The 25889-nt window shown below is 43.1% G+C and overlaps 1 protein-coding gene across 1 annotated transcript; it reads right to left on the bottom strand.

The window, feature by feature from the left end:
- Positions 1–2370: 2370 nt before the first annotated feature.
- On the bottom strand, positions 2371–19469 carry plpp2b (phospholipid phosphatase 2b). Its single transcript, XM_079267746.1, has 6 exons — positions 19099–19469; positions 9118–9269; positions 8747–9009; positions 8090–8147; positions 6320–6496; positions 2371–5411 (listed from the first exon to the last, which is right to left on the bottom strand). Exons 1-6 carry the CDS (start codon positions 19157–19159, stop codon positions 5253–5255), a joined length of 870 nt encoding a protein of 289 aa, XP_079123872.1. The 5' UTR covers positions 19160–19469; the 3' UTR covers positions 2371–5252.
- Positions 19470–25889: the final 6420 nt, after the last annotated feature.

Raw genomic sequence — 25889 nt, forward strand, 5'->3', positions numbered from 1 at the left:
GACATCTCAGCAGCCCCTTTGACTTTTTTTCAATCAATGAAAGCGTGTCCAGAGGGTCAGAAGAACCAGAAGTTCCCGAGGCTGCAGTGTTGACTGTCTGTGTCACAAGGGGCGTGTGATTGTGGGGCACTATGAAGTGACTTTCTCAGAAGCAGTTTCGCCCTTTGAGAGCTGAAAACGGGACGTAAACACTTCCAGCTCCATTGGTAGGCCGCAAGATAATGAAGTTAAATTCGACACAGGCTGAAGAAAAAGACTGTCCTGTGCTTCCCATTTATCCACTTCTAATCATGTAAACAAGTTCAGCTCTCTTCCATGTCTGTTTCAGTTTTACAGCCCATTCACCCGCATTCCTTTCGCTTCTTACGCTTCTATTTTCTATTTTCCTCTCTGTCTATTTCTACAGGGACCTCAAGGGGAAACTACCCATGGCTCCCCTGATTCATCGGACTGTTTTTCCCACTAGTTTCCATCCATCTGATGATCCCACCTTTACTCCAACTTCAATTTAATGTCAGTAAACGGTTGAACTATTTCCTATATCTAACAGACACTCTTTATCAGTCAACATGGCCAAGAGGAAGTGGGGGAGTCATCTACGCCCCATAAAAGACGCTGAAGTTAAGAATGAAAAGTTTGAACATGCCAGAGAGTAAATATTCATCATTTCTTTCATTCTTTTCTCCCGTTTCTGGTCCTGAAAGTCCAGCTTGAAAGCATTTGGTCGTCGCCCACAGGAACACTGACCAAAGTGGGCCATATGGTGGAGTGTACAACATCCATCCAGCCAACCTGGCTATTTGCATGTTGGCTTAAAACATTTTACGAATGACCAATAAGCATGCTGAACAATATTTCGTTGTAGAATGTAGCTGTTCCAAATTTCGATGGATATTCACGGCATGCTGATAGTTTGGTGACCAAAGCCATAGGGATGTATCCATCCACTGTAGAGCGTCTATTTCATCCGTCACATGAACTCATCAGGCAGACAGTAGATCTGATGTATGTGTGAGATAATGCCTTTCAGATAGATATGGTCTTACTGTTCATCAACCTCAGAAAAGCTCTGGTTACCATAGAGATCATCTCTCATGATGTAACAAGGTACATTTACTGTTAGGCCTTAAGGATAATAAATTATATTCAGCAAGGGTATAATATGCATCTCTGGAGAAATTAAAGAGAACGCTAAGAACTCACACATTGTAAATCACCCCGAAGAAGAAGAAGAAGCTAAATGGGTTAATAGTCATGTAAAATACCTTCATGTTTTCCATTCCCAGTTGTTTTGACAGCCCAGTAATAAACGGCCCCTCGTATGCACAACTTTCACAACGTGCAAGTGAGTAATATTGTTTTAAATGAGGGATGACAGTGGTTTTCAATACCGCTGCCAACAAAACTCCCACAAACGTTCCCATGGGTCCAGTCAGTGTTTAGTTCGCTATAAATACATGTTTATTTTTGTGGAGCGGCATCCATTCTCCAGCCTGGAGACGCCGAGGCAGCATCGGAGCCCTGATTAACCCCTCCTGAATCCCCAGCACTTGGGTTTAATTATATTTGTTGCAAAAAAAAAAAAAAAAAAAAAAAAAAAAAAATGCAAAAGAAAGTCGTGTCTTGAATCAGTCCAGAGTAAAAACTGTAAATCTTTGTGCTTTAGTGCACGAGTGCTCAAATCTTTTACATTGTATACATTTGCATTTGTCTCGAAACTTGTGCTGGAACATTTCATTTACAATCCTTGATTCTGGATTATTCAGTTTCTCACTGTGAATTTTTCTAAATGTAATTCTTTGGCGGTAACTTTTAGCATAAAAAAACCTACATTTCCATTCCTTTATTGTACTGGGGTGGAAGCAGTTCTCTTAAAGATGGATATCTCAAAGCCTGGGCTGGTAGAAACACATCTTTATGCTAAATAGCACTCGAGGGAAGTGAGAAAATATATTTGTTCTGTATGTTGGGCGAACATGAGAGCAGATGCTATAAGTCATCCTGGTGGAATTCACTATGAAATGAACTTTGGATGGTAAATGAAACTGCTGGTGCCCACCACACCTCGTTACAACACCAATTTAGAGTGTGTTGACCTTCTGGATGTGGGCTAAATAATTGCATAATTTCAACGAAAAATTGCTTGTGTTACAGTGAACTCGCCAAGAACATCTTGAAATCTTGATGCTGCAACATAGTTTGTCTTCATCTTTATCTCATTTCTAAAATAGGGGGAATGTTGCTTTTACCATCTATCAAGCACATGACACAGATTATGCTTCAAATCGTTGTATCAACAATTTAGAAAGCCCGGTGTAATTCAATCATAACATCAGTGACATTAAATTAACAAATTAAAACAATGCAATATAACGGAATGATTATATCTTTATTTAAAATTCTCTGGTTTAGAGCCATAATCTATGTACAAAAAAAAGCAAACAACGTGAATCATAACTACAAGTGGACAGACTGTATAAACAGGAGACTGGCCAACCAGTGAGTCTACTTTAAGGCACAAATCCAACAAAGCAGAACAACAATCGGAGCCACATGACCAGCTGAGAACGTCTGTGAAGCTGGAGGGGCATCGGACACCGCAACGTTTCTAGAACCTCATTTGGGGCGATTAGTGTGGCTGCAGTAATACACAGATGATTCAGATGCAGGGGAGCTGGAGAGGGGCTTGCACAGCACTTCACCGCAACCAGACCCAGCTGTTTCTGGTTGTAGATGCGTTTTAAATGTGTAGAAGTCCCCAGGGGCCGGGGTTCACCATGGGGTACCCCACACACCCAAGACCCTAAAGTACCCCGCCGTTCTTTAGTCCCGGCTCAGCTTCGGGGCCTCACAATCACTACTAGGTGAGACTCTCTCTGTCTTCCTGTCCCCCCCGTCCCCTTTCTATCAGGTTTGTGTTCTGTCTGATCTGGTGCGAGTCCTCCAGGGGTCCGCATTCTGTACAGGAGACCTTATTCACAAATGAACCTCATCTATCAACACGGGAAGAGGAAAAGGAACACAGGCGAATCTTTGAAGTGGGAATGGAGCAACGCTACTAGCTTCAAAAACACAGTTGGGTATGTAACCCTTTATCATTACAATAGCCCTTTAAAAGCCCTGCCAAGGCATCTGGCTTATGTTTGGACCTGGAGCCGTTTGAGCGGCAACTCCTACAGCCACCAGTCTGAGAATCCGATGGCCAAAGCACACCGTACAGGGGAAATTAAAATGCACCTCCATGTGAAATGAAAACTATACAAGCATATATATATATATATATATATATATATATATATACATATATATATATACACACACACATCCTTCACGCAACATGAAACATGTCTCATAGCATTAGTCTATACAGTATTTGTGGCTCATAGTGGCAAGCAGGTGTGATTGCACAGAAACCTTAACAGCGCTGGCATTTCCAACCTTGTAAGAGTAAATAAAGAACTTCTTGAATTTAAAATAAATTAAAACACCATTTTGGAAACTGTTGTCTCATCCTTCTTTGATTAATAGTATTTGAGAAATAACAAAACACAATAAAACAGAAAAAAGAAGACAGGATAGAGGCCAAGTTGGGTAATATTTGATTGGCAATATAGTAGTGGTGTGACACATAAAGTCCAACAGTAATGAAAGCTATCTGCATCAATGGTGTCTACCTCCATCTCACACAGAGGAAACATAAATCATTCACAAAATCCACAATCAAATTTCTAATGTTTTTTTAGGAAAAGCATCACCGGCTGTTGAGGGTGAATCTGGACATAAAACCTGCCCTTAAAGTTTAAGACTCCATATCCTTCACTGAATTCAGATTCAGACTAATTGGCACTGACGAGATGACTCAACAAGTCAGGTACTCATCTGAACACACTTGGGAAGGGATTTCACACGACACTAAGAACTATAGCTGGGAGTAGAAATCAACTTCTAGAATCAAGGTTTCGTTACGAGCCGTTATAGCCACTTTTAATAACATGACATTGTTTGTCCGAGTAGATACGCAGACCTGTTTGTGCAGCAGTTAGGAGAGCTGGCAAAACTGTATCGTCGGCTAAGTTCAGATCACACTGACCCATGTTGTTTCAGTTGATATACGTCTCCTCTTAAAGTAGCTTCAGGGCGGCCTGCAGCTGGATTTTTTTTTAAGTTTGTGTGTCTTTTTGCCAACAGCGTGACATAACATAAGGAGAAAATGAGCTCATCTACTGTGAACCGGATGCCACTTCAATTACTTGGTACATGATTTGCAACATTCTTCTCGTGTGTAGCCAGTTTAATGTGCACTAAAATGAAGCTCATCGTCAAACTGTGCCTTCCGTCTTTCTTCCTCTCGCTTCTTCCATCGCTACAAACATCTCTACATATAGAAATTAAAAACAGAAAAAAAAAATGTTAAAGCTACATTAAGCGATATATTTGACAACATAAAAACTCCTGGTAAGTAAAACTCTTGCTCGTACTATGAATCCCGCTGAGACTCAACACCAACCTTCCCGTCCGACATCTCTGCAGTCTTTAGGCCGTTTTAGTTCCTCAATCCATATCGGTGAAACACAGCTGAGAACATACTTTTCTCAGGAGGTGGCAGAAAGGCACAGAGGCGAGTGAATACAGTCAGTTGGTAGGAAAGGGCTCTCGTCGGGATGCCCACTGTCCTCTGTGTGTAACGTGTTTGCTGACACAAGCACTTATTAAGGCAATAGTATATCACAGCTTTGTCGCTGTGGGTTTGGAAGTCTTTCGCTGAATGCAGCTTTAAGCACACGCGCTTCAACATCAACAATGATGTCTTGAAAACAATATGCTCCTCTCTCTCTTACAGGAGAAAAGGAGGTCATCATGGTGTCTTTCAGAGGGGGCTTAGGCACCTGGCGATTGGATGCCGTCCCCTCAGTCAGTCCAGTGGTTGGGGGAGTAGGTGGCGCGTGAGTGGTTGACACATTGGGAGGGAGCAGGGGGCTCAGAGGCTGCACGCTACAGACCTGATCCCCAGCTTTACGCCATTCAAATAGACATACAAAGGGTTAGGGACACTCTGGAATTTAACATATCACACTCATAGGGCGTCTCACATAGCATCAGGAGTCTGCAGCGGGCAGCCTACAGAGTCAGGGCCGCAGATGACCCCGGTTACTCCCTGATCTAAACACTGTTGAAGCCCCAGAGTTGGACCCTATCACACAGGTTTGAGGTCTGCAGGCTGCAGCCTCTGTTCCCAACAGCATCAGCCCCTGTCACACAGGACCTGGATTGTGGCGATAGTTGTAATGGTTGCCGTGCTCGGAGTCTGCAATCTGCAGGCTGGGTTTCCTGGCTGGCTCTTCGTTATCAGCCGTGTCTTGCCTTGTGCAACGGGGAGGACGCTTCTTATAGAAGTCTGACACAAAGTGCACCTGCAGAGGAGAGAAGGGAGAAAAAAAAAAGGAAGGAGAGGATTTTAGCTTTGGTCACTTATGGAATATTTTTCCCAACAGAAATTGAAGTATAAGCATGTAAGGGATACAGAGGAGGTAAGGGCTGGGCTATGAACTGTGATTACATGGGTCCGGACAGGTCTATGCACAGCTGGTAAGTGACACACGTCTGAGAGGAACACACAGAGAGCAGGCACAACCCATGAAGGCCATAAAACACCATGCCCAAGAGGGTCTCCACTTGTGCATAACACCGTGGAGGCCAAAGGAGCGCGGCCACTTCCCTATCAATCATACATGGACACACACACACACACGCACACACACTCCAGAATTTCCACAAGGCGGTGCCGACAGCGGCTCACTCAAAACAGGGAAGTGGCCAAACAATAAAGACTGGATGAAGTGAGCAGAATGGACTCGTTGCCTGACTGAAATTAAGCTGACAGATGGATTCTTCAGCGGCTGTTCCACTTTGAAAGGGGAGTATCACTAACAGAACGATTTCCATTAAAAGTCATTTTTTAAAGACCTGGACGCACCCATGTTTGCTTTTCCTGAAGCCAGAAACCACAAGAGTAAGACTCAAAGTTCAGACGTCATCAGGTTTGAGGCTGGAGCTTCTTCACGGATAATTAAATGTAAAAACATGCGGCCAGTATTTCTAGAGATACGTTTTAAACTCTTTAGCTTTAAGCTGGAGTCATTTAATTATCGTTCGTCGGCCTATACGATCTCTAACTTTCACTGACTCCCATTTGCTGTATGAGCAACTCAGCCTCTTGATACCAGACCAGAAGTTATGACCGTCTAACATGGAAACCGCACGGAGGAAATCTTAAATCCTGCAGCGTTTGCCCTCGAGAGAAGTTGCCGTGGAGACTCACATTGATTACAGCAACAAGCGCTCCCTGCAGCAGCCCCACCAGCACGTCGCTCCAGTGGTGCTTGTAATCAGAGACTCGGGTGTAACCCACATACACCGCAAAGGCCACCAGGAAGAACTGGATGGTGGGCCGGAGAAGTCTGGCCCACTTGGCCACCAGTCTTGCCTGCACGTAGAGCTGTAGGAAGAAGAGCAGAGGGTGGTAGATCGATGGGCGAGGGGGGGATGAGAGAGATCGGGGGGGAGACTGTCAACTTGCTGTTACACTGAAAAAACACGTCAGAAATGGTTTTGGTCTCCCTAAAAGGTTATCACACCATAAAAGATTAGGATAATGTAAATGCTGTTTGGAACCAACATCTAGAGTATTTGCACTGACATGATAGTCATGATGGAATACATGGAACGCTGTTCTGTTATTAGGGTACAAACTGTATTCCGATAAAAAGAAAAAAGATCAGATTATCGATACATTTTATTTGTTATTAGCAGGATACCAATTTTAAGACACATTTTATAATGACGAAGAATATATTACGACGCACATGCGAACACATTACAACACAAGTCTCACACAATGGCCTCTATCGTTAGTGAGAAGGACGGTTTACGCACGTTCCAGTTCATCAAGACATGAAACATAAATTTGCAGGAAATGGGCAACCGCTTCAAAGTTTGTGTTCCAGCAAAGATAATACGGAACAAACCAGAATATTTGCATTTTAGTATTTCCAAGTTAAAATACGGCTGAACTAATGTGCCGAACGATGCCAGTCCTTGGATGATGTTGTTCCTCTTTTCTGCTTTACATACAAAATAATGACAACATTTTCCTTTTACTCGTCTTTATTTGCATATTTGGTAGTAAGTAACCCTCCCAACCCTGAAGTAATGCAGCAGTCACATTTCTGTTTTACAAGTTCTCTCTGTATCTGCTTAAAGAGATAGCCCGCTGAAGGTTTCAAGGTAGATGCTGTCATACTCCAAATACCAAAAAACAGAAGAGTCCATTCATCTGAAGCTCTCTAATGCAAAAGCTGTGGCTGGAATGTCTCAAACTGGATTTAACTGTAACGGGGTGTTGAGTAGGAATCAAATAAATGTCCACTGTGGACTGAAACCCCTTTTCTTACTGGAAAACAGCAGACGCCAATAATTATGAACCTGGCAACAGTACAGACTTCTCTGGGCTTCTGCTGTGCTGCTGTTGAAGGTGCAAACATTGGCATCACACTACAGTCCCCCCCCCCCCATCGTCACACTCTGCATTAAACACTTCAGGACATCACAGCTCGGCTCTGTTTGCAGCATTTGCCTGGCAAAACAGGTACTGACGGGAATGGACACTGTAGTCTGTCTGTTCTTTGAACTGAGCAATGTTGCTTTGCTTGGCCTCATGAAGCTTGCTGTCGAGCACTGGTGCCTGGCTTTTAACACAAAGAGATGAGGCCAAGGGTAATGAACTGGACAGGCCTGGAAGACAGACAACAACACATGCCTTGCCTTCATCGTTGCTGGGGAAAAGGCAGCCGAGGCCTCCTGGTCATTTCTCTTAGTGTCCACATTCTTTCACTGAACTCTTGCCTTGTCCTTTTACGGCCACATGCACAAACCGCCTCTATGAGTCTTTTTTTGTCCTTCTCAACAATTAGCCCTCAAGTACGGATCCAAATGCACAAGACAGAGATATTCGTTTCCTCCTTCACCGTACATAGAGACACTGTGTCTTAAGACTTTTAGTCACGGATTGAGGCGCACATGCTGTACTTACCGCTAGGAAGAGCATGCAGTACATTCCAAAAGAGGAGTGGCCGGAGTAGAAGGACAATCTGGTGAAGAGAAACAATCAAATCTAATGCGTCACACGGGAGATTTAAAACTGACCAATTCTGTTGGCATCATTATGGTGTAAACGTGTTAAAATTCCACCCTCAGACAAACGTCAGTATGTGATAATAAGTGTTACATATTTCCATCTCTAAGCATAATAACACAAGTATGCTACAATAATCAGGGACGCACCGATACCGATAGGATACCGGGCTGATACCGACTCAAATAGCTGGATCAGGTATTGAGACAATAAAGCTGATGTATTCAATTCAATTCAATGTTCAGATACTTGTATATATATTATATATTAGAATTTTAATTCCTGTTTCAGTTTTGACCAAATTGTTGCTGGTATAAGATTTGTTTTTATGCATTATTATTATTATTATTATTATTATTTTTAGGAACTAAGTGTGTAACTCAAGCCTGATTATGACATAAAAAATGGATCCCAGTCACTTTATCGCAGTGAGGCATACAGCTTATGAATTAAATACTGGTATTAGATTGCTACCAGTCCTAATATTGGTATCGGGACTGCAAAAGTCGGATCGGTGCATCCCCCAGCCATGTCACTGGGATCTCCTCCTCCTACCTGGACTCTGTGACGTCATGAGGCTTGCCAGTGCAGTTGATCAACAGCACGTATCCCGTGCAGACCTTAGGGGCACACACGTCCATGAAGTTCGGTCTCGGGCGGCCGATGGTGAACTTGGCGAGGTCGGTGAGCGACTGGCTAACAGAGGCTCCGAACAAGAAGGTGCCCACTACCTTGTAGAGTGCAGCGACGTACTGGTTGAAGTCAGAATTTGAGTAAATCCTCTTGCTGTAGACTAGATAAGCCTCTCCCGAGGAGATCTGAGGGAAGAGGGAGAACAGTGAAGAGTTTTCTTGAGGCCATCATCCAATCCCCCCCGCCTCCCCATAGCATCGTTACAATTATTAAGTCGATGAAGTAAAACTTACAATGATGACGGTGCAGGAGATGGTGACAGCCGCCAGCATGCCATGGGTGATGGTGTCTGGTTTTAGGGGGTACATGATGCTCTCGTCGTCACAGTAAACCCCTCTTTGATACGGCTTGAACATGATGGTCATGACGATGAAGGGCAGTGCCGCTGTAGCCGCAACAAAGCAGAGAAACAACAGTCTGATGACATCGGTTGGATTCATCCAGGTGGAGAAAGTGAGCTTTTGGTGAAATAAGATGAACTCATTGGTCACAGTTAGATTATAACTGGGCATACAGAGCAGGAACAAGGTCGATCCAAGTTAATGGACATCGCGATTTGAGAAGAAATGTTTTGGAATAACATATTTGTGCCCTTTCAGACATGACATCATTTTAAAAAAAGCTGGGAAGTGAAAATGTTTCTCCAAGGACAGCCAAATTGTTTTCTCTCTCCCTCTGGACCTCAAGGTCTAAAAACAATAACGATGAAAACAACCCACAAGGAGAGAAAAAACACTCCGTAGTAAAGATGTCAGGGTGGAAATGCGTAGCAGGGAATTGCAAAAATAAACAGTACAAAGTAGTATTTATATGCACAGGCATGTGGGCATATGTAAAAAAAAATCAAACATCACAAACATACACAAGAGCGCACACACACTTCCAGGACTGTACACAAATTACTGCAGACACAACTGCAGCTCTTTTGAATGATGTGGCCGTGTGCAAAAATAAGACCAAATATAGCCGCTCAAGGCTCCTCGAGATGTTCGGAGACATCCATCCCAGAAATACCTCTCTTCCTCTCTCTGGTATACGCATGCTCTTTGCAAATGTGTATTGATGAACACACGCTGATGAACACATTGTGCAGATGCTCTTTTGCGCTTCCTCTTTAAAGTCAAACTCCTCTTGAATTCACTGAAGGGAAATCTGGTGGCAAACAACGAGTGTTTTAAACCCACTGAGGACATACAGCAGAGAGGTGGACTGTGGCAGTCTGAAGAGTTCTTTTGGATGTTTGTTTTCTTCTTTCCAGCAGTGAAAACCTGTCACCATAGGGATCCACTGTGGACCAAAACCTCTAACTTTTTATTACTCCTTTTAAAAGACTACAATGGTGACCATTTCATCATCACGAGATTTTGATGGAGTAAGACAGTCGTAGATACAGTATGTGTGTGAAAGACCTGACTTGATAAACAGAAATGGCCAATTTATCATATTCGTCAAAGTTTACTTAAAGCTGTCTGGTAGCTTGTGATGGATATTTGTCATTGTCTTTGACATTTCACATATAAAAAGTGTAAAAATGAATTGATTGCGTTGCAGCCCTGCGGAGGAATGTGCTCTCCAGCCTGACATCCACTACCACTGTCCATAATAGGCAGACAGACAGTCTTGAGGCCACTGTGGAAATGCCATCCAGCCACAAACTCAACGCAAGAAAAACAGCCGTGAAAAAACACTGCACACACTTGAAAAGTGCTCTCACCAATAGTATTACATTTCTGTGTAAATGAGGAGTGCACCCCTCCCAGCCTTTATTAAAAAAAAAAGGTCTGCAGCTGAGCTGACATAATTCCAGGAGGACTTCCAGCGAGACTGACTGATGAGAGACCAAGAGTCCACATGCTGAAGACTGAGACTAAAAGGAAAATATACAACTGGATGGTGGATCAGGATTCAGCTGAGGGGAACACCCTGTAACACAGAGTTCAACTCCAGCCGACTGTAAATGTTTCAATACTGACAAACGAACGCTAGAGGAGCGGGCTGAGCGGTTCAAAAAGATGTGAAGAAGGATGTGTTACATGTTAATGTGACACGAAAACCGTTGCTCAATCTAAACATAGGGCCACCATTATGACTTAAATGATCTGTAATAAACACCGGACTGAATAATGAAGCAGAGGAATGACCCTAATAAACACCGTAATTCACAATAAACAACGATACAATGGTCTTATTGTAGCTGACGGAGTGATGCACCACCATGTTGTTTTTGAAGTGTGTCTCACTGGTGTCCGACATCGCATCAATCCAAGGTGACACGACACGAGTACGGACATTGTTTAGTTGCACACGAGTTCCTCACAGACACGATAAGAGAAGGAGTGTTATTGGCTCAGTGAGTAAGGGCAGCGGCAAAATACAAGCGGTGTGTTGAGAGGAGAGTAAACGGCAGCGCTCTAGAGGATAAACGCATGATTGCAGATGGACTCCTGGTGACCCCGACCATGGAGGAGCTGGGTTTCAACCAGACAGATGGAAGGAAAAAACACAAATAGAGAGACCAACGGATTTATACACGGAGAAGCGCTAATCTTCTCAGAGAGGAGGAATCTCAACTCCCACCTTTAATATTGCAACACAAGAAGTTGAAGTAAAAAAAACACACCTGGCCTTATCAGCCAAAATGGCCTTCAGTTTTGACAGTTTACCGCACGAAACGGACATTTTGTGGGCAGATGTATTATGGGTGAAATGCAAAATAACAAAAAGAGCCAAACTAGCCGTTTCCAAGTTTTAGACAAAGCCAAGTTAACCGGCTGCTGGATAAAGTCTTATTCCACAGTTTATCCTCTTAACACCACCAACATCCTGTTTGTGACATAACTAACATCTTGTCTCAGGGGAGGACCCTGCTATGAATTTACTGATGGGACTTTTGGTTACAGGCATGAACGCGGTATTAATCTTCTCATCAAGCTCCAGAAAGTGAATAAGCATATTCCCAACACATGCAGGAAATAGAAATATTTTAGTTCAGGCAATTTCACCAACCGACGCCTGTCCAACGCATGTACTCCACCTCCCCGCTCTGTGTCTAAAAGCCCTCGTGTCTTTGTGAGCAGCAGCAGCAGCTGGAGGACACCCGTCCCTGCACAGCGACTTCCCACAAGCCGCCGACCACCAGACGCCGACTGGGACGCCGTTATCACATCTACCAGCCATGTCAGGACGTGGTAAATCGGGTGTATAAAGTCTTATTCCACATATTTTCCTTTTAGTGCCACCAAAATCCTGTTTGTGACAACCACAGCACAATATATGTTCTCTTGTATTTAACATCCTGCCTCAGACGCCTCGGGGGAGAACCCCCCGACGTGAATCTACTGACTGGTAGTTGAAGTCAAATATTTATCTTACACATTTAGCTTGTGCATCTGTATCCTGCTTCCTGCTTCCAGCTGGCAAGAGACCTTTCCATCTCATCATCACCTCACCGAACTGATAGAGTCATTACGACGACTACTAATGTAAAGCACTGCATCTCTATCTGTAACTGCTTGGTCTTTAAACGTATTGAATTTTCTAAATATGATCTTCAACATTTCCAAACCCAAGTTAAATTCACACATACAGCATGTCAAATATGCCATTTGATAACATAATATTATTAGACGTGAAAATAAGTATTGTTCTTTGGGGTTGGAGGGTTAAATCTATTGAATATTATGTCAGCCAACACAAACTTCTTAAGCCTAGTGGAATGTTTACATTCATCACAGCATCAAAAAGCAACTGGAACTGCAAACAAAAGTAAAAGGAAAGACTTGCAATGTAACACATATCACGACTACACAACAGCAGGTTTTAAAAGGTGTGTGTACGATTGGACAAAGTCACGGGAAAAGTGTATTTACTTCATACAGCATGGTGAATGTCACTTTAAAATGGCAGCACATAATCATTTCTAGTGATGTGGTAGAGCGACTTCAAACTGCTTCATGAAGCTTTTAGCACTTGCCAGAGCGAGAGGCCATTCATCACGGCAGAGCGAGAGAAAAATGAAGTGAAAATCTTCAAAGGGAGGTGCCACAGGCTAATGAAATACACCTTCTTCAACCCAACCAGCTCACAAAAGGCCGAATCGCTGTTGCGTGTACACCAACGACATTTTACAATTACATTGGTGGGTGTCATTTGTATTTATCTGTTTCGTCATATGCTAACGGTTGTAATGAGTCTCTTTTGCTGTTACTAAATCCTCTTAAACAAACTTTAAAAAAAAGAGTAATGTTTCATTTCTGTGCTCATAAATTAAACACTAATTTAGCTGACACATGACTTTAACTTGACAGTCATAAATTACAAGACAAATAAAAGCGCTCAAATGAAATGTCTGGATTGCCGTCATGGGCAGAGTGTGTGGTACATCCTGCGGTGTGCGAGTGTGTCTCATGAGCGGTGCCTCTGATCATATCTGCAAGGAACAAACCAGCCACTCTCTTAAAAAGCAGACACACACGCTCAAAAATAGACCCATCGGCAGACAAAATAGGTCTCTGGGATACCACGAGACAACCCCACGACCCAAACTGACACTGCCCCAGAGCTGGTGGAGGTGGGTACAGGAGGACCTTGTCTTTAGACACCTGCTTTATTCGGATGGAGGCAAGGAAACGCTGCCAGTGTGGAATGTAGCCAGGAAGCTAATCTCCATCTGCCAGTCACTCAAAGAACTCCTGCCTGAGCCCTAATGGGAGCCTGTTTGAAGTCGCAGGAAGCAGAGCTCAAGCTTTCCTGTCTCAGATTAAGAAAGACACATTTTAGAGGAGAGGCTTTGGTTGCATTCTGGGAAGTTTTAAGGCTTTTCATTTACCCGGTCGTGAAATAGGCATTCACCCACAGTGGCAGCCCGGTGTCTCCCCCTGCTGAAGTGGGCAACAGAGAGCCGAGTGATTGGAGACTGGAGCATTTAAACAGTCAGAGGAGCGTCACGGAAAAGTTCAGCATTAATTGATACCACGGCCAAACAAAGAAGCCAGTAAGAGAAGGGATATGCTTTCCTCCATTCCTTCCACCACTGCTGATTCACATCCTCCAGTCTGCCCTCTCCCTCCTCTCTCTTATTCAAAGTCATTCATTCTTCTCTCTGGAGCTGCGACTCTCTGTCTGTCATTCTCTTGATGGCAGCGTCCTCCTACACACTTCTCCTTCTGTTGTAAATATAGAGGTCTCGATGGGATGGTGCTTTATTTAGCTGGCAGATGTGCAATTACGAAGGACCATTTGGACCACAATAGCACTCTGGAGCAGAGACTCTGTCTCTCTCTCTCTCTGCTAAAGAAAAAGTTGACGCCTTGATCATCTGGAAGTCGCTTCAGTGGTTTGAGAGTGCATCACACCTACTTGCCCTGGTTTCTCTGACATAACCTGCTGCACCTGTAAAACCATGTGGACGGACAATTATTCTCCTCAATTTGAAAAACATACAGTCTGGCTTTTCATTATGTATATTTTCAAGGTGTGTGTGTGTGTGTGTGTGAGAGACAAGGGTGTTCTCATGCCACAGGGCTACCCTGTTTGGTCTAAAACTTTCCTTCAGGGTCACAGCTGGAACATTGTCTTCTCCTACGAATTTCTTCGACTCTCATTTCCCGTCTTCCCAGTGCGAAGGTCACTCTGGGAGTTCCTGCTTTCTATATTCACCCCCCTCCGTCTGTCGATAGCTCTCGCTTCCTCTCACATTAACGCATTACACATTTATCATTTACTCCATCTGACTTTCATGCCTCCAACTCTCATCCCCTCCCACTTTTGTTTCTTCCGTCCAATTCAAACATGCGTGTTTGAAATGCCAGCAAGGAACCTCTAGACCCAAAGCTCTATCAACATGCTGTTACAGACCTTTACAAGGCGGCTCAAAACAAAACAACTAAAGCTCCCTCCTTCTGACTGTCTCACCCCAAGCTGGACTGACTAATGTGGAAGGTATGTGCTGAGCCTACAACCTCGGCCGCCGTTGGCCACTGGAATTCTAATTCACACAAGGAACGCCCAACTTTACCAGTCACACCAAATCCTGCTGCTAGTGCCCATTCTTTATTAATCCTGCTGTTTCGCGCCGTGCATCATTTACGCATGCTTAGGTCTAAGCAGTGCAGAAGGAGACAGGGTGGCAGGCGAGGGCGTAGTGGTGGTGGGCGGGCAGCTAAATCTAGCTGTCAAAGAGTCTGGGGTTTGGAGGGGATCAAAGACGTCGGCCACACAGGTTTAAACCTGAACCATAAAAGGTCTGCAGGAAGAGTTGGAACGATCATGAATGGTGCCGAGCTTCTCTGAAAGGTCACTAAATGTGTTGCTGTGTCGTCTGCACATCATTGCTGCACATATGTACTGATTATTCAGTATGCAAATGACTGTTTAGTGCCTGACACCAGTGAGATTGTTCGTGCTTCTCCAAATGAGGGCCACATTTTCCAAAATTCTGGTCCCTGTCCAAAAAGCAATCTTCGCTCACTCTGGCTTTCCTTTTATATGCATGATTTATTTTTACTGGAAAGAATAAACATGTTGGCAGGACTTAGAATCATCTGCCTTTCAAAAGACACTGGAAAGCTACATAAGTTTTTACGTGCAAAGCCATTTTTCTCATGAAATCCAAAATAAAGGCGGTTGAAGCTGTCAATTGTCTCCTCATTCATGTCTTAAAACAATAAGAACTATGATAATTACATCAAAGGGACACTCACAATAGTGCCTCTCCCTCAAATTCCTAAATTTTCTTCCAGCTCACTGTTGAGCTTTTTAAAATCGGTGTACTTTAATGTCTCAAAATGAACGTGGTTTCTCATCCACTTGAGAGTATGACTGATGAAAGACTTTAAATCCTCAAGCAATTAAGGTCATTAAAGACAAGGAGAAGGATAAGCCAGGCTCATATTTCTCAGAGGGATGTGCCCGTTCCTTAAAAGGGCTTCAGTTTCCATGACAGAGCTCTCCTGAGGAAAACAATTCCCATCACGCGTCTTCGCAGCCTTTCACTGAGAACTCGGGGCGACCAGTCTTCCCAACACAACGGCATGAGAGGCCCGGCTCCCCGGAGACGCTGCAGCACCAACAAACTGGAACAGACTTCCAGCGAGGTCAAAGCATAGAGCGTGGGCATATTCACATCCACCAACAGTCTGAAAGGATGAAAATAAGGCGAGGAAAACATAGCAGCTCTTTGTTTACAGCTGCGGGGCTTTGGGAGCAAACGCTATTGTCGATCAGGTAATGAATAGGTCAGTAACAAGATGCTAATACTGAATTAAATAACTCCCACTGTGTGTATGTGGGTGAAGACTCTCTGCTGGCTGTGAGCTCAAATCCACAAGAGTAGTATGAACACAAAACAAATGAATAGAATCCTATAACGCAGTGTCATCCTTCGAGCGCAGTTGTGTCTTGCAAATACAAAAGAGAATCAGATGACAGGGACGTTTAGCTTCAGCTGGATAGACTTTAAACAGAACTGGTTTGTCACTACTACACAGCACAAAGCCGAGCCACGGAAAAACTCAAATGTGCGTGATGCGCGTCTTCCACCAATTCATTGCCTCGAGGCCTTTTAGTCCCACATATTTAGAGTATCTTACACATTACTCATAGCAAGCACCCGAGTCATGCAGCAATATCAGCTGTGGTCCTCCTCTGACTCCCGAACCACCTTCATCTGCAGTACTGCACCTATACGGGTCTGAGCTGTGCGCAGGGAGAGGTTAAACCCCGGCCTTTCCTCTCAGCCAACACCCACCATCTGTTTGTGCCGAGTGTAGACTGAGAGGAGGAGAGAGGAAGGGAGGGACACAATGAAGAAAGAATGGAGGAGAAGAAGAAAGGAGGCCGAGCTTCAAATGACCAATAAACTCATGACCAAGGCTGATATTTGATGTGCCCCATGACGCGTCAGACGGCTTTCATAGCTGTAAACTAACACAACAACCTTTGTGTTGGAGGAAATAGAAAACCACTTCTTTGTTATAAGCAACCATTTTGTGGAGCTAAGTTCAACCGAACGCTAAATAAGACATTTTTAGGAGACCGAACCGTTACAATTATCTTTCATGAACTGAAAACACACTTTGAAAGGGTTTAAGTTCTGTGGCAAAAACACAGACAACACCCAAACCGGACAACATCACGGTATCGACCGGTCAATCAAAAGGTAGCCACGCCCGAAAGCACGCCCTGCTTTATCGTCTATTGTACTCTAAATGGGACCATCATTGACTAAATGAACATCATGCTGTGTTGAAGAAGACTTGAGACCAGAAACTCATGTTTACTGAGAGAGTACATTTGCAACCAGGCGAGTGGTCACCTGCTGACCGGGAGAAAGAATGCAAGTTTCAGGCTCTTCCGCATTGGCTTCACTCTAGAAAACCATGTGTTCACAATACATATGAATGTTCACAATAAGAAATCTAAATATTTCCAAAATGCAGTCACAGCCCATCTCAAAACTCAGTTTCCATATCGGCTAATGGCTAGCATAATTACAAGCTCTACCATGTTGATATTCTATGGCTGGGGCAACCTCACATAAGCGTGGGGTTGATATGACATTTATTCGGGTGGCTGACGTGGGTGGCAAAGGGGAAGGGCGGGGCAAAAGGGTGGGATGCCACTATCCTGACCTGACCGACCAAACCCAGACGTTAATCCCATACTTGTGACAGCAAAATGGCGAGGCTCATCAAGTTCAGCAGTCTGTGGATGTTCCCACAGACGGAAAAACACCCCTAAGCTCTCCGAAAAGCCGGGAGGGGGGGGGGGGACTGAAACTGCACAGCAGAGCAGATCCGCACAAGCATGTGCCACCATCCTTTTCTACCTTCCCCCTCCAGCTTCCGACCACTATCACCAGTGCAGACACAACAGGAGATGAACACGGCGCCAAACACCGGACCACTACGCAACACACGTCTGTCAAGGGCTCGAGGCATTAATACAGAAACCCACAGTCCCACCACAGTCCCACCACAGTGGTACATTCCACATACACACTAAATGTCTGAGGCTGAAAACAGCTTTTTCTCTGCAGTGAGGACTTCTCACTTACACTGCTTTTTGTGACGTGAATGTTATTATGAACTTCATCATTATAATGATGCAATACACCACAAGTATCACATCGATTTATGAAGCATGATGGTCTAGAAATGTACGTAGGTATTAATGAATCTATGTTACATGATGCATCTATTGATTGTTACCAGCAGCGACAGCGAGTGGCTGGTTTTGTTTTCAACTTGTGAGCCTGTGTGTGTGTGTGTGTGTGTGTGTGTGTGCGTGTGTGCGTGTGTGTGTGTGTGTGTGTGTGTCGTCATGGCAATATGCGTTCCTGGGGACACCTGTTGTTGCTGGAACTAATGCAGAAGGGGTTTGTAACCACAACTTTACAGGTTTGTGGTTACAAAGTACAAAGATGGGTGTGGTCCGGACAAGGGTGCCAGGAGTAGAGGGTAAGAAGTGTGGACAGCCCCCCCCCTTCTTATTCAGTTCCATTCACAAAAGAAAACAAGAAAACAATTCGTTATTTGTTCACTGCTCAGAGGGGGAAGGAGACAAACACATGTGGTGTAGTTGCCACAACAATGGAAACCAACAAGCTAACCCTGAAGTTAAATGCAAAACAATAGTCTGTGGAGAAATATGGAACATACATCCTGAGAAATGCACTGTATGTGGGAAGTGGGAAATTCTTGAGAAGATTCCTGGCAGAGAAAATATTGAAGAAAATGAGGAATAAGCGGCACACACACGCATATCAAATTTCCATAAACAAACATTGAGCTTCCTGAGGCTCTGTAAAGACCTGCAAGGTTGTTGCTGAGTAGTTCGGAGCCTGCAGCAGGCCTGCGGGGAGAATGAACCCATTTCCTCTTGTTTCACCATGGTGCCACTTAACGCGTCACATTGCAACCTGGACAATATTGCAGTAGGGATGTGCATAAACAAACCGCAGATCTTTCCTCCGATTAAAAACATGTCTTCGTGTCACTTTCACGTGGAAATAAAAAAGGAAGAATTCCTGAGTTGCTGTCATGGCTGCAAAACACGCCCTGTCGACTGACAAGAAACTGCTGCAACCACAAACATGTGATCTTCACCTGATTAGAGGTAGAAGAATCATCGCTGACACCATTAAAGTGAAATTCCTCGATAAAAGGCTGATTATGCTGAGGTATAGTTTCGTACTTTAAGTGTCCATAACTTACCAACTACAACGCACAGCAAGTCCATCAACACGTACAACTTCTTCTTCCTCAGCTCCTTCATCTTCTTCCCGTTCAGTCACGTTAAAATCAATTACTTTATGAGCGAGTCACTATTTTCTGATTGAGACCAACGAGTCCATCGGCGCTCGCTCGCGTTGGAATAAAAGGTGCAGGCTATGACAGCCTGGTAACCGGCACTACGAGTTCTTCCGGGATCCCCTTCGCTTCCCTACCTGTGCTGACATTGACAGCAAAGGTGTGTGTGTGTGTGTGTGTGTGTCTTTCTTAAAACGGCCGCCTGTTAAAAACTCGCCCCTGAGCAGATTCGCAGCAGAATTGGAGTCCTGCGTCCCTTTGCGCGCATTACTTCTTCGGGTACAAAACCAGAACTGGAGAGATCCTCCGATTTCACAGCGCCGAAGGCGTCCGGGAGAATCCAGTACACCCACACCACGCCACGCACTGGTCCCTCCTCCTCACTTCCTCGTCTGGCTCCTCGTCTTGTTCGCCTCTGGCTCTCTGGTCATCGCCAGGCTCGATTTTTGTTTTACGCACAGACGAGCAAAGAGCGCGAGAGAAAAGCTTTCAGTGGTTTTGCTTGGTTTGTCTCCCCCTGCTTTGCAAACCAACGTTTTTATGTCGTTTGAGTGGAGAGGACTTAAACATTGTGCGAATCAGAGCAGCAGGAGGGGCCTGACAGCAGTACATATGACGCAAACTGCGCTGTCAGATCAAAAGTGCTATAAATGGAGGGAATAAAGTGATATCCTAAAGCTATTGACTTGATCTCATTATCTAGACTAATCTGGATTTAATTATTGGATTTGGCACTACAACGCGGCTGCGGCTGTAATTGAGGACTCAGCTCTCTGAACTCCTCACACAGATGAGTGCCCTATATTCTCTCATCCCATCATGCACTCCATTTACCCCATGAATGATCCACAGGGGGGAAACACTGGAACTGTTACATCTAGTTGAGAGCTTAATCGTTTCCTAGAGTGCACTCTTCTCCCATATGAGGGTTTTAGATTGAAGCAAACAGGTTCTAAATAAGACGCAAACACACGTTAGTCAACACCTTCACGTCACTGGGAGGTGGACACACACTGAGCAAGTGTGTGTGTGTGTGTGTGTGTGTGTGGGGGGGGGGGATGAAAGATAGGGGATAAAACTTCCAGTTTAATTAAGCTGCTGGGACTGTAGCAACACCAGCATGACTCCACCCAGTCAGGATGTTTCCCCACCAGCAGCCAATACCAGGACACCACCCTCTGCCAACATCCAGCCTCCAGCCATGAGTCATTTGTGTGTATTCATAGTTTACTCTTTTTGCATGACAAACACCTCGTTTAGCCCCAAGTCTATTAGTTCAGCACCGCTGAGCTTAGAAGATAATCTTACACAAACAAACTCTGTATTTCAGCTTTATTTGACTTTCTGCACAGTTGCAAGAAGAAGGTAGAGTTAAATGCACTGAAATCAGAGTATTTAGCAGCGTTCAGCTGTCAACGACAACTTGAGTTTGTGAGTGAAATAATAACATGCAGAAGGACATCAGGTGGGGAAAGGAACCGCATGGAGAGGTCCGGGCAACACGAGAGGGAATTTACTTTAAACTGAGCTTTTTCTGCCCCCTTCTGGTTGTTTCCAACAGCAACAAGTTTAGCAGGAAGAATCTCTTAAAGAAGGAAAGATTGACCTTCTCAAACAACATTCTTTTCTTGAATCTGCACAGATGGCATGACCATAAACCAACACAGATATTAACACAGATATTACACATTAGGCTCAAAGAGCATGGCAACCAGTTACACGCACGCAGGCTCGCTCTCTCGCTCTCTCGTTCTCTCTCTCTCTCTCTCTCTCTCTCTCTCTCTCTCTCTACACACACACACACGTGACTTGGAAGCACTCCTGTCTGTCTGTCTGTCTGCCTGTCTGTCTGTCTGTCTCTCTCTCTCTCTCTATCATACAGTCATTCAGGTCTTAGATATCTTTAGAGAACCCCCCCCCTCTAACTGGAATGCATAACATACAAATACAATAACAAAGAATCTATAAATAACAGCCAAATAACAGAGTTGAAGAGTTTGTATGTCGAAGAGACGTCATAAAAAGTCAGATAGGTATGTAAAAAAAAAATATATTTATAGCATGTTTGTTTAGTTACTTTATTTTTAAAGTAACTTTTAATTACTTTGTAAAAAAGTTACCTTTTTAGTTACTTTGTAAAAAACGTTACTTTTTTAGTTACTTAGAAAAGTTACTTTTTTAGTTACTTTGTAAAAAAAAGTTACTTTTTTAGTTACTTTATTTTTGAAGATACTCAACTTAATTTAAACAATTCATAGTACAGCATGTCGAAAAACATTTTTTCGCAAAAGTTTCATACATTACCTTTCACCAAAGTTCAAAGCTTATTGGTCAAATACTGGTTGTACAAGAATATGTAGTGAAATGCTTGACCTCAAATTCCTTTAATTGCACCATAACATACAAATACAATAACAAAGAATCTATAAATAACAGCCAAATAACAGAGTCGAAAAGACGTCATAAAAAGTCAGATAAGTGTAAAAAAAAATAAATGATAGCATGTTTTTTTTGTAAAAAAAGTTACTTTTTTAGTTACTTTGTAAAAAACAAGGCAGTAAAACTGCCTGTGCCAAAGCACACTGTATATTATCCATCGGGCTCAACAATAATAATAACTAGAAAATTCCTCAAGAAATTTTGACAGTGTGGCTTCCCGAAGAAATCGCAATATATACACACGCCAATGTTACCGGTAGTGTCATTCAGGTTCAATTGAGATAGTGCTACTCTCTTTTCTGCATTTTAGATTCCTCCTCTTGGATTGAAACTTGTATTTGTGGGGCTTTTATTTTGAAAGGGTGGGACTGGGTGGGGGAGAGGAGACAGAATCATAATGTTTGACACTAAAATGAGAGGCTTCATCACAAGCATTCCAGTTAGAATTCATTCTGTGGGGCTTTTAATTTGAAATACAAACAAAGTATTTGTTTGTATCGTGTCAATTTGCATACATGACCAGATCTTAAATCTGAACATCAGATATAGCCAGGTTCAAAATTCTTATTTCATTTTGTTGAAATATTAGAGTCAAAGGTTTTTACAAAGGGACATTTGGATATCTCTTTTTATCACTCCACGAATCAGAGATTACTGTCAACAGCCATGTTTTTAGGAATAACATGTTGTATGGATCAGGTTATGCATTTTATATGCACAAACCCCTCTTTAAACACCTTCAGACAGAATGAAACTGGAATGTTTGATGGACGTTAAAGCGGAGATTTCTGGCTCAGAGTAGGAAAAAAACTCATTTTGAGAAAACGGCCTTGAAAGACATCCATTATCTTTAACCACTGCTCCTGTTTAGGGTCATTGCGGGAGGGGGGAACTAGTCCGACTAGTGGGAATTAACCTGTAGTTCAGGTAACCTGTATTACCTGTAACACTTGTCTGAAAGAAGACACGTTATGGAAGCAAAATAGCCCAAAATCTCTAAATTGATCAGTGCATGAAAAATTATGTTTTTGCCTGTAGTTTCTCGCAAACTGATGGTTGTGATGCCTGTTAATGATTTGGAGATCTAAACATCTTGCAATAAGATTACTAATTTTTTTTTCTCTCTCGAATGAAATAAAAATACCTGTCAGCTGCTTCTTGCTATAAATTGAGTCGAATGCTTTAGTCATCCTTGTTTTGAGTCACTTTTTGAAAGTCATAGATTATACCAACTTTTATTCATCACCACACCAATACTGGAATAGACCTGAACTGGTAGATCATCTCACCTTTGTCTACTTGCAGCAATGAGGAGGAGTACAACCACAATGAACACAAGAGGAAGGACACAAACCAGAATGGTTTCCTCTCTGAATAGTCGTCTTCTGACAAACACACAGATGCATTTGTTAACACACATGCAACAAAGGACCGCATGCATCGTGTCACTGAAAGAGCTTTTATTCAAACAGTGTTGGTTGAGGCGTCACGTAGACTCAAAACAGGCCAGTCAAACCTGTAGCGCAGCTTCTCACCTCACACTGTGTGCACTTCACCTGCACCAAACCCGCACATACTGCACTTATCTTCCACTGAAATGTGTCAGAAAAAGATTAAGCAGAGACATGAGTGCAATATATCATTTTATCATGTAATTAACACACATCAAATCTGCTTTTGAATATTTCCATGTATATATACATAGGCTTTCATACATTTCATTTTCAAGCAAGTTAGTGTGACAGTATTAGTTTCAGTAGACTGTGTCCTCCCAGTACAGTCGGCTAATTGTCTGTGTGTTAATGTCCTTGTCTTCTTACCAGCAGAGACAAAAGCTGTAGTGTTTCCGATCACCAGAGTACCTCTAGAACACGTCTAATTTTACCGCAGCAGGGTCTGACAGTCTGCCCCGCACAGTCCTGGGTCTATCTTGCACCCCTTCCCTCCAGTGGGCCGAGCAAAACAGCCTGCGTGGTGTCGGTGCTTGCAAAGCTCTGCTCCTTGCAGGAGGAGGAGCTGCTACTGCCGGGCACAACATATCAGATCTGAAATCAGGTTTTTAAAACATAACTCTGTAATGAAATAGTCTTCTTCGATAAATCAACTTGCATTGTAACTCATTTTCTAGCTTCACTCACAGACTGACATTTTTTAATTGAGATGCTTCCCTCATACCATGCACACTGACAGAGACACACTTTGCAAATTCAGACAATATGTGACAGATAATCGATCAGAAACAGTGTTTCTGGAATTAAAGGGAGTGGAGGAACCCTTACCAAGAGTCGGTGATGATACAATCAGAGCCGTATTGCCTTAATTGTTGAAGAGAGTTTTTAGCAAGTTGAAAGTATGGTGCTTATTCTGTCATTAGGCGGCCTTCTTATAGTTTCCTGGCATGTCCACTTTTTCATTGACCAGGTTCACAATATGAGTAGCTACATGATAAACCTACCAGTGATGCTGCTGCTGCTGGTATGGTTCAGTCTCTCAGTGCAGATTATGGTTGTCAGCTTATGTCACTGATTGCCACTCCAACATGAAGCCAGAATGTGCTGCCAGTATGTGCAGAGTGATGCGACAGCCAACCAGTAAACTCCAGATTAGGGTCACCCAGCGTTTATACACCGACTGTATTCATAACTCTGAGTGATAGAAACAGAAAATATCATGGTATTAGAATTTTCACACCGAATTCACACCGAAATACTTATTTATGGTTAAAACTATTATTTACAACTGAAACATTATAAGAAACATTTGTGAACAGAACATCTGTATTTGTGAATGGAGTCTTGGTGCATACGTGTGTCTGTGGTTGCTGGTCGGGTGAGCTGGCTGCAGTGAAAAAGCAGGAGGAGCGCGCCATGGGCAGGGTCAGCTGACAGGAAGTGAATGTCATTTTCAAGCCGTTCAGTTTGCGGTGCACTGTGGGATTCTTCTCACTGACAGTACGCATTAAACCCACAGGCTGGTGCAGGCTTTCTGACTGGATGGGAGAAAAGATTGAGATTAAGACTGAGTTTATCAACATCAGCACAGAACTGATGCACTGGAGTCCAAAGACTCCTAAGGCAAAACCCAAGTTTACCACATGCCACAGAATGACCCTGCTAGTGATTCACACAGAAAAGTATCAGACCGAGGGGACATAATGTCAAATATATTTTCTGCCCATATTGGATTGGTAAATAGGGACTGACCTCGTGAAGCAGATTGGGTCATGGGCCATGATGTGACCGATCCTGGATTGAGTAAATGTATATTGTTTAAATGTAAACAGACTGTCTGGTTAGTCACTAGAGAGTCTTTAAACTGCAGGGGATAAAGATGCTCACCGAGATGACCCTCCGCCGTCTGGGCCTTGGGCTTAAAGAAACGTTGAGAGTTGGCATGAATGTATTATATTATAAATACATCAATAATACATGAAAAATAAACTAAAAAGAATGGACGTGATACTCGGTTGACATGGAGTAGTTTGTAATTGTTGAATGTGCCTCAGGAATAATTAGACCCGACAGTTGCCAAAAACATCGATCGTCCATGCAGCGTTGTCACACTGAGCTGACGGTAAGAAACTCCATCAACTGTTGAAAGGCTTGAAACAGCCCTGTTTGAAAATGTGGGCGTCATTAATGAGCCATTGTATACTGACAATGATGAAGTGATTCATGGCTTGTTTAGACACTCTTGTTCTCACTTTGTTTTGTCAAGACGAGGACACACACCCAATAAAACTATGGGACCATTCTGCTTATGTTCTCAACAGGTCACTCAGTAGAATATTGACAGAAAAATACAACTAATTTGAATTCATTAACAGGAACTGATACACACACATGTATAAATACATATACACACACGTTTATTGATTTATATCAAATCATTTGACTATATCCTTACCATAAAGATGAAAAGCAGATGCCATGATCATCGGAGTGTCTTAAGGAAGACAATCTTTCTTAAGACCAGATGCATCTTCTGAAGGACATATTAGATGCCCTCGACAAACTGTGGATGAGAAATAGCATTTATTCACAGTTATTTGGATTGTCTAATCAGTACACAATTAAAATACTTGTGTGTCATCATTTAACAAATCTAATTGACGGCGCTGTGAGAAGTTTGGGAAACGGTAAAGAAAAAGTTGAGAATCTGTGATGCACTTTTTAGGAGATTTTCATAATAATAGTATTAGAAATACTAAGGCTTCTACATACGAGACAATGTTCAGTATACTTCATGATGTCTGG

This window comes from Melanostigma gelatinosum, assembly GCF_949748355.1.
Source record: "Melanostigma gelatinosum genome assembly, chromosome: 4".
In the NCBI taxonomy this organism is placed as follows: domain Eukaryota; kingdom Metazoa; phylum Chordata; class Actinopteri; order Perciformes; family Zoarcidae; genus Melanostigma; species Melanostigma gelatinosum.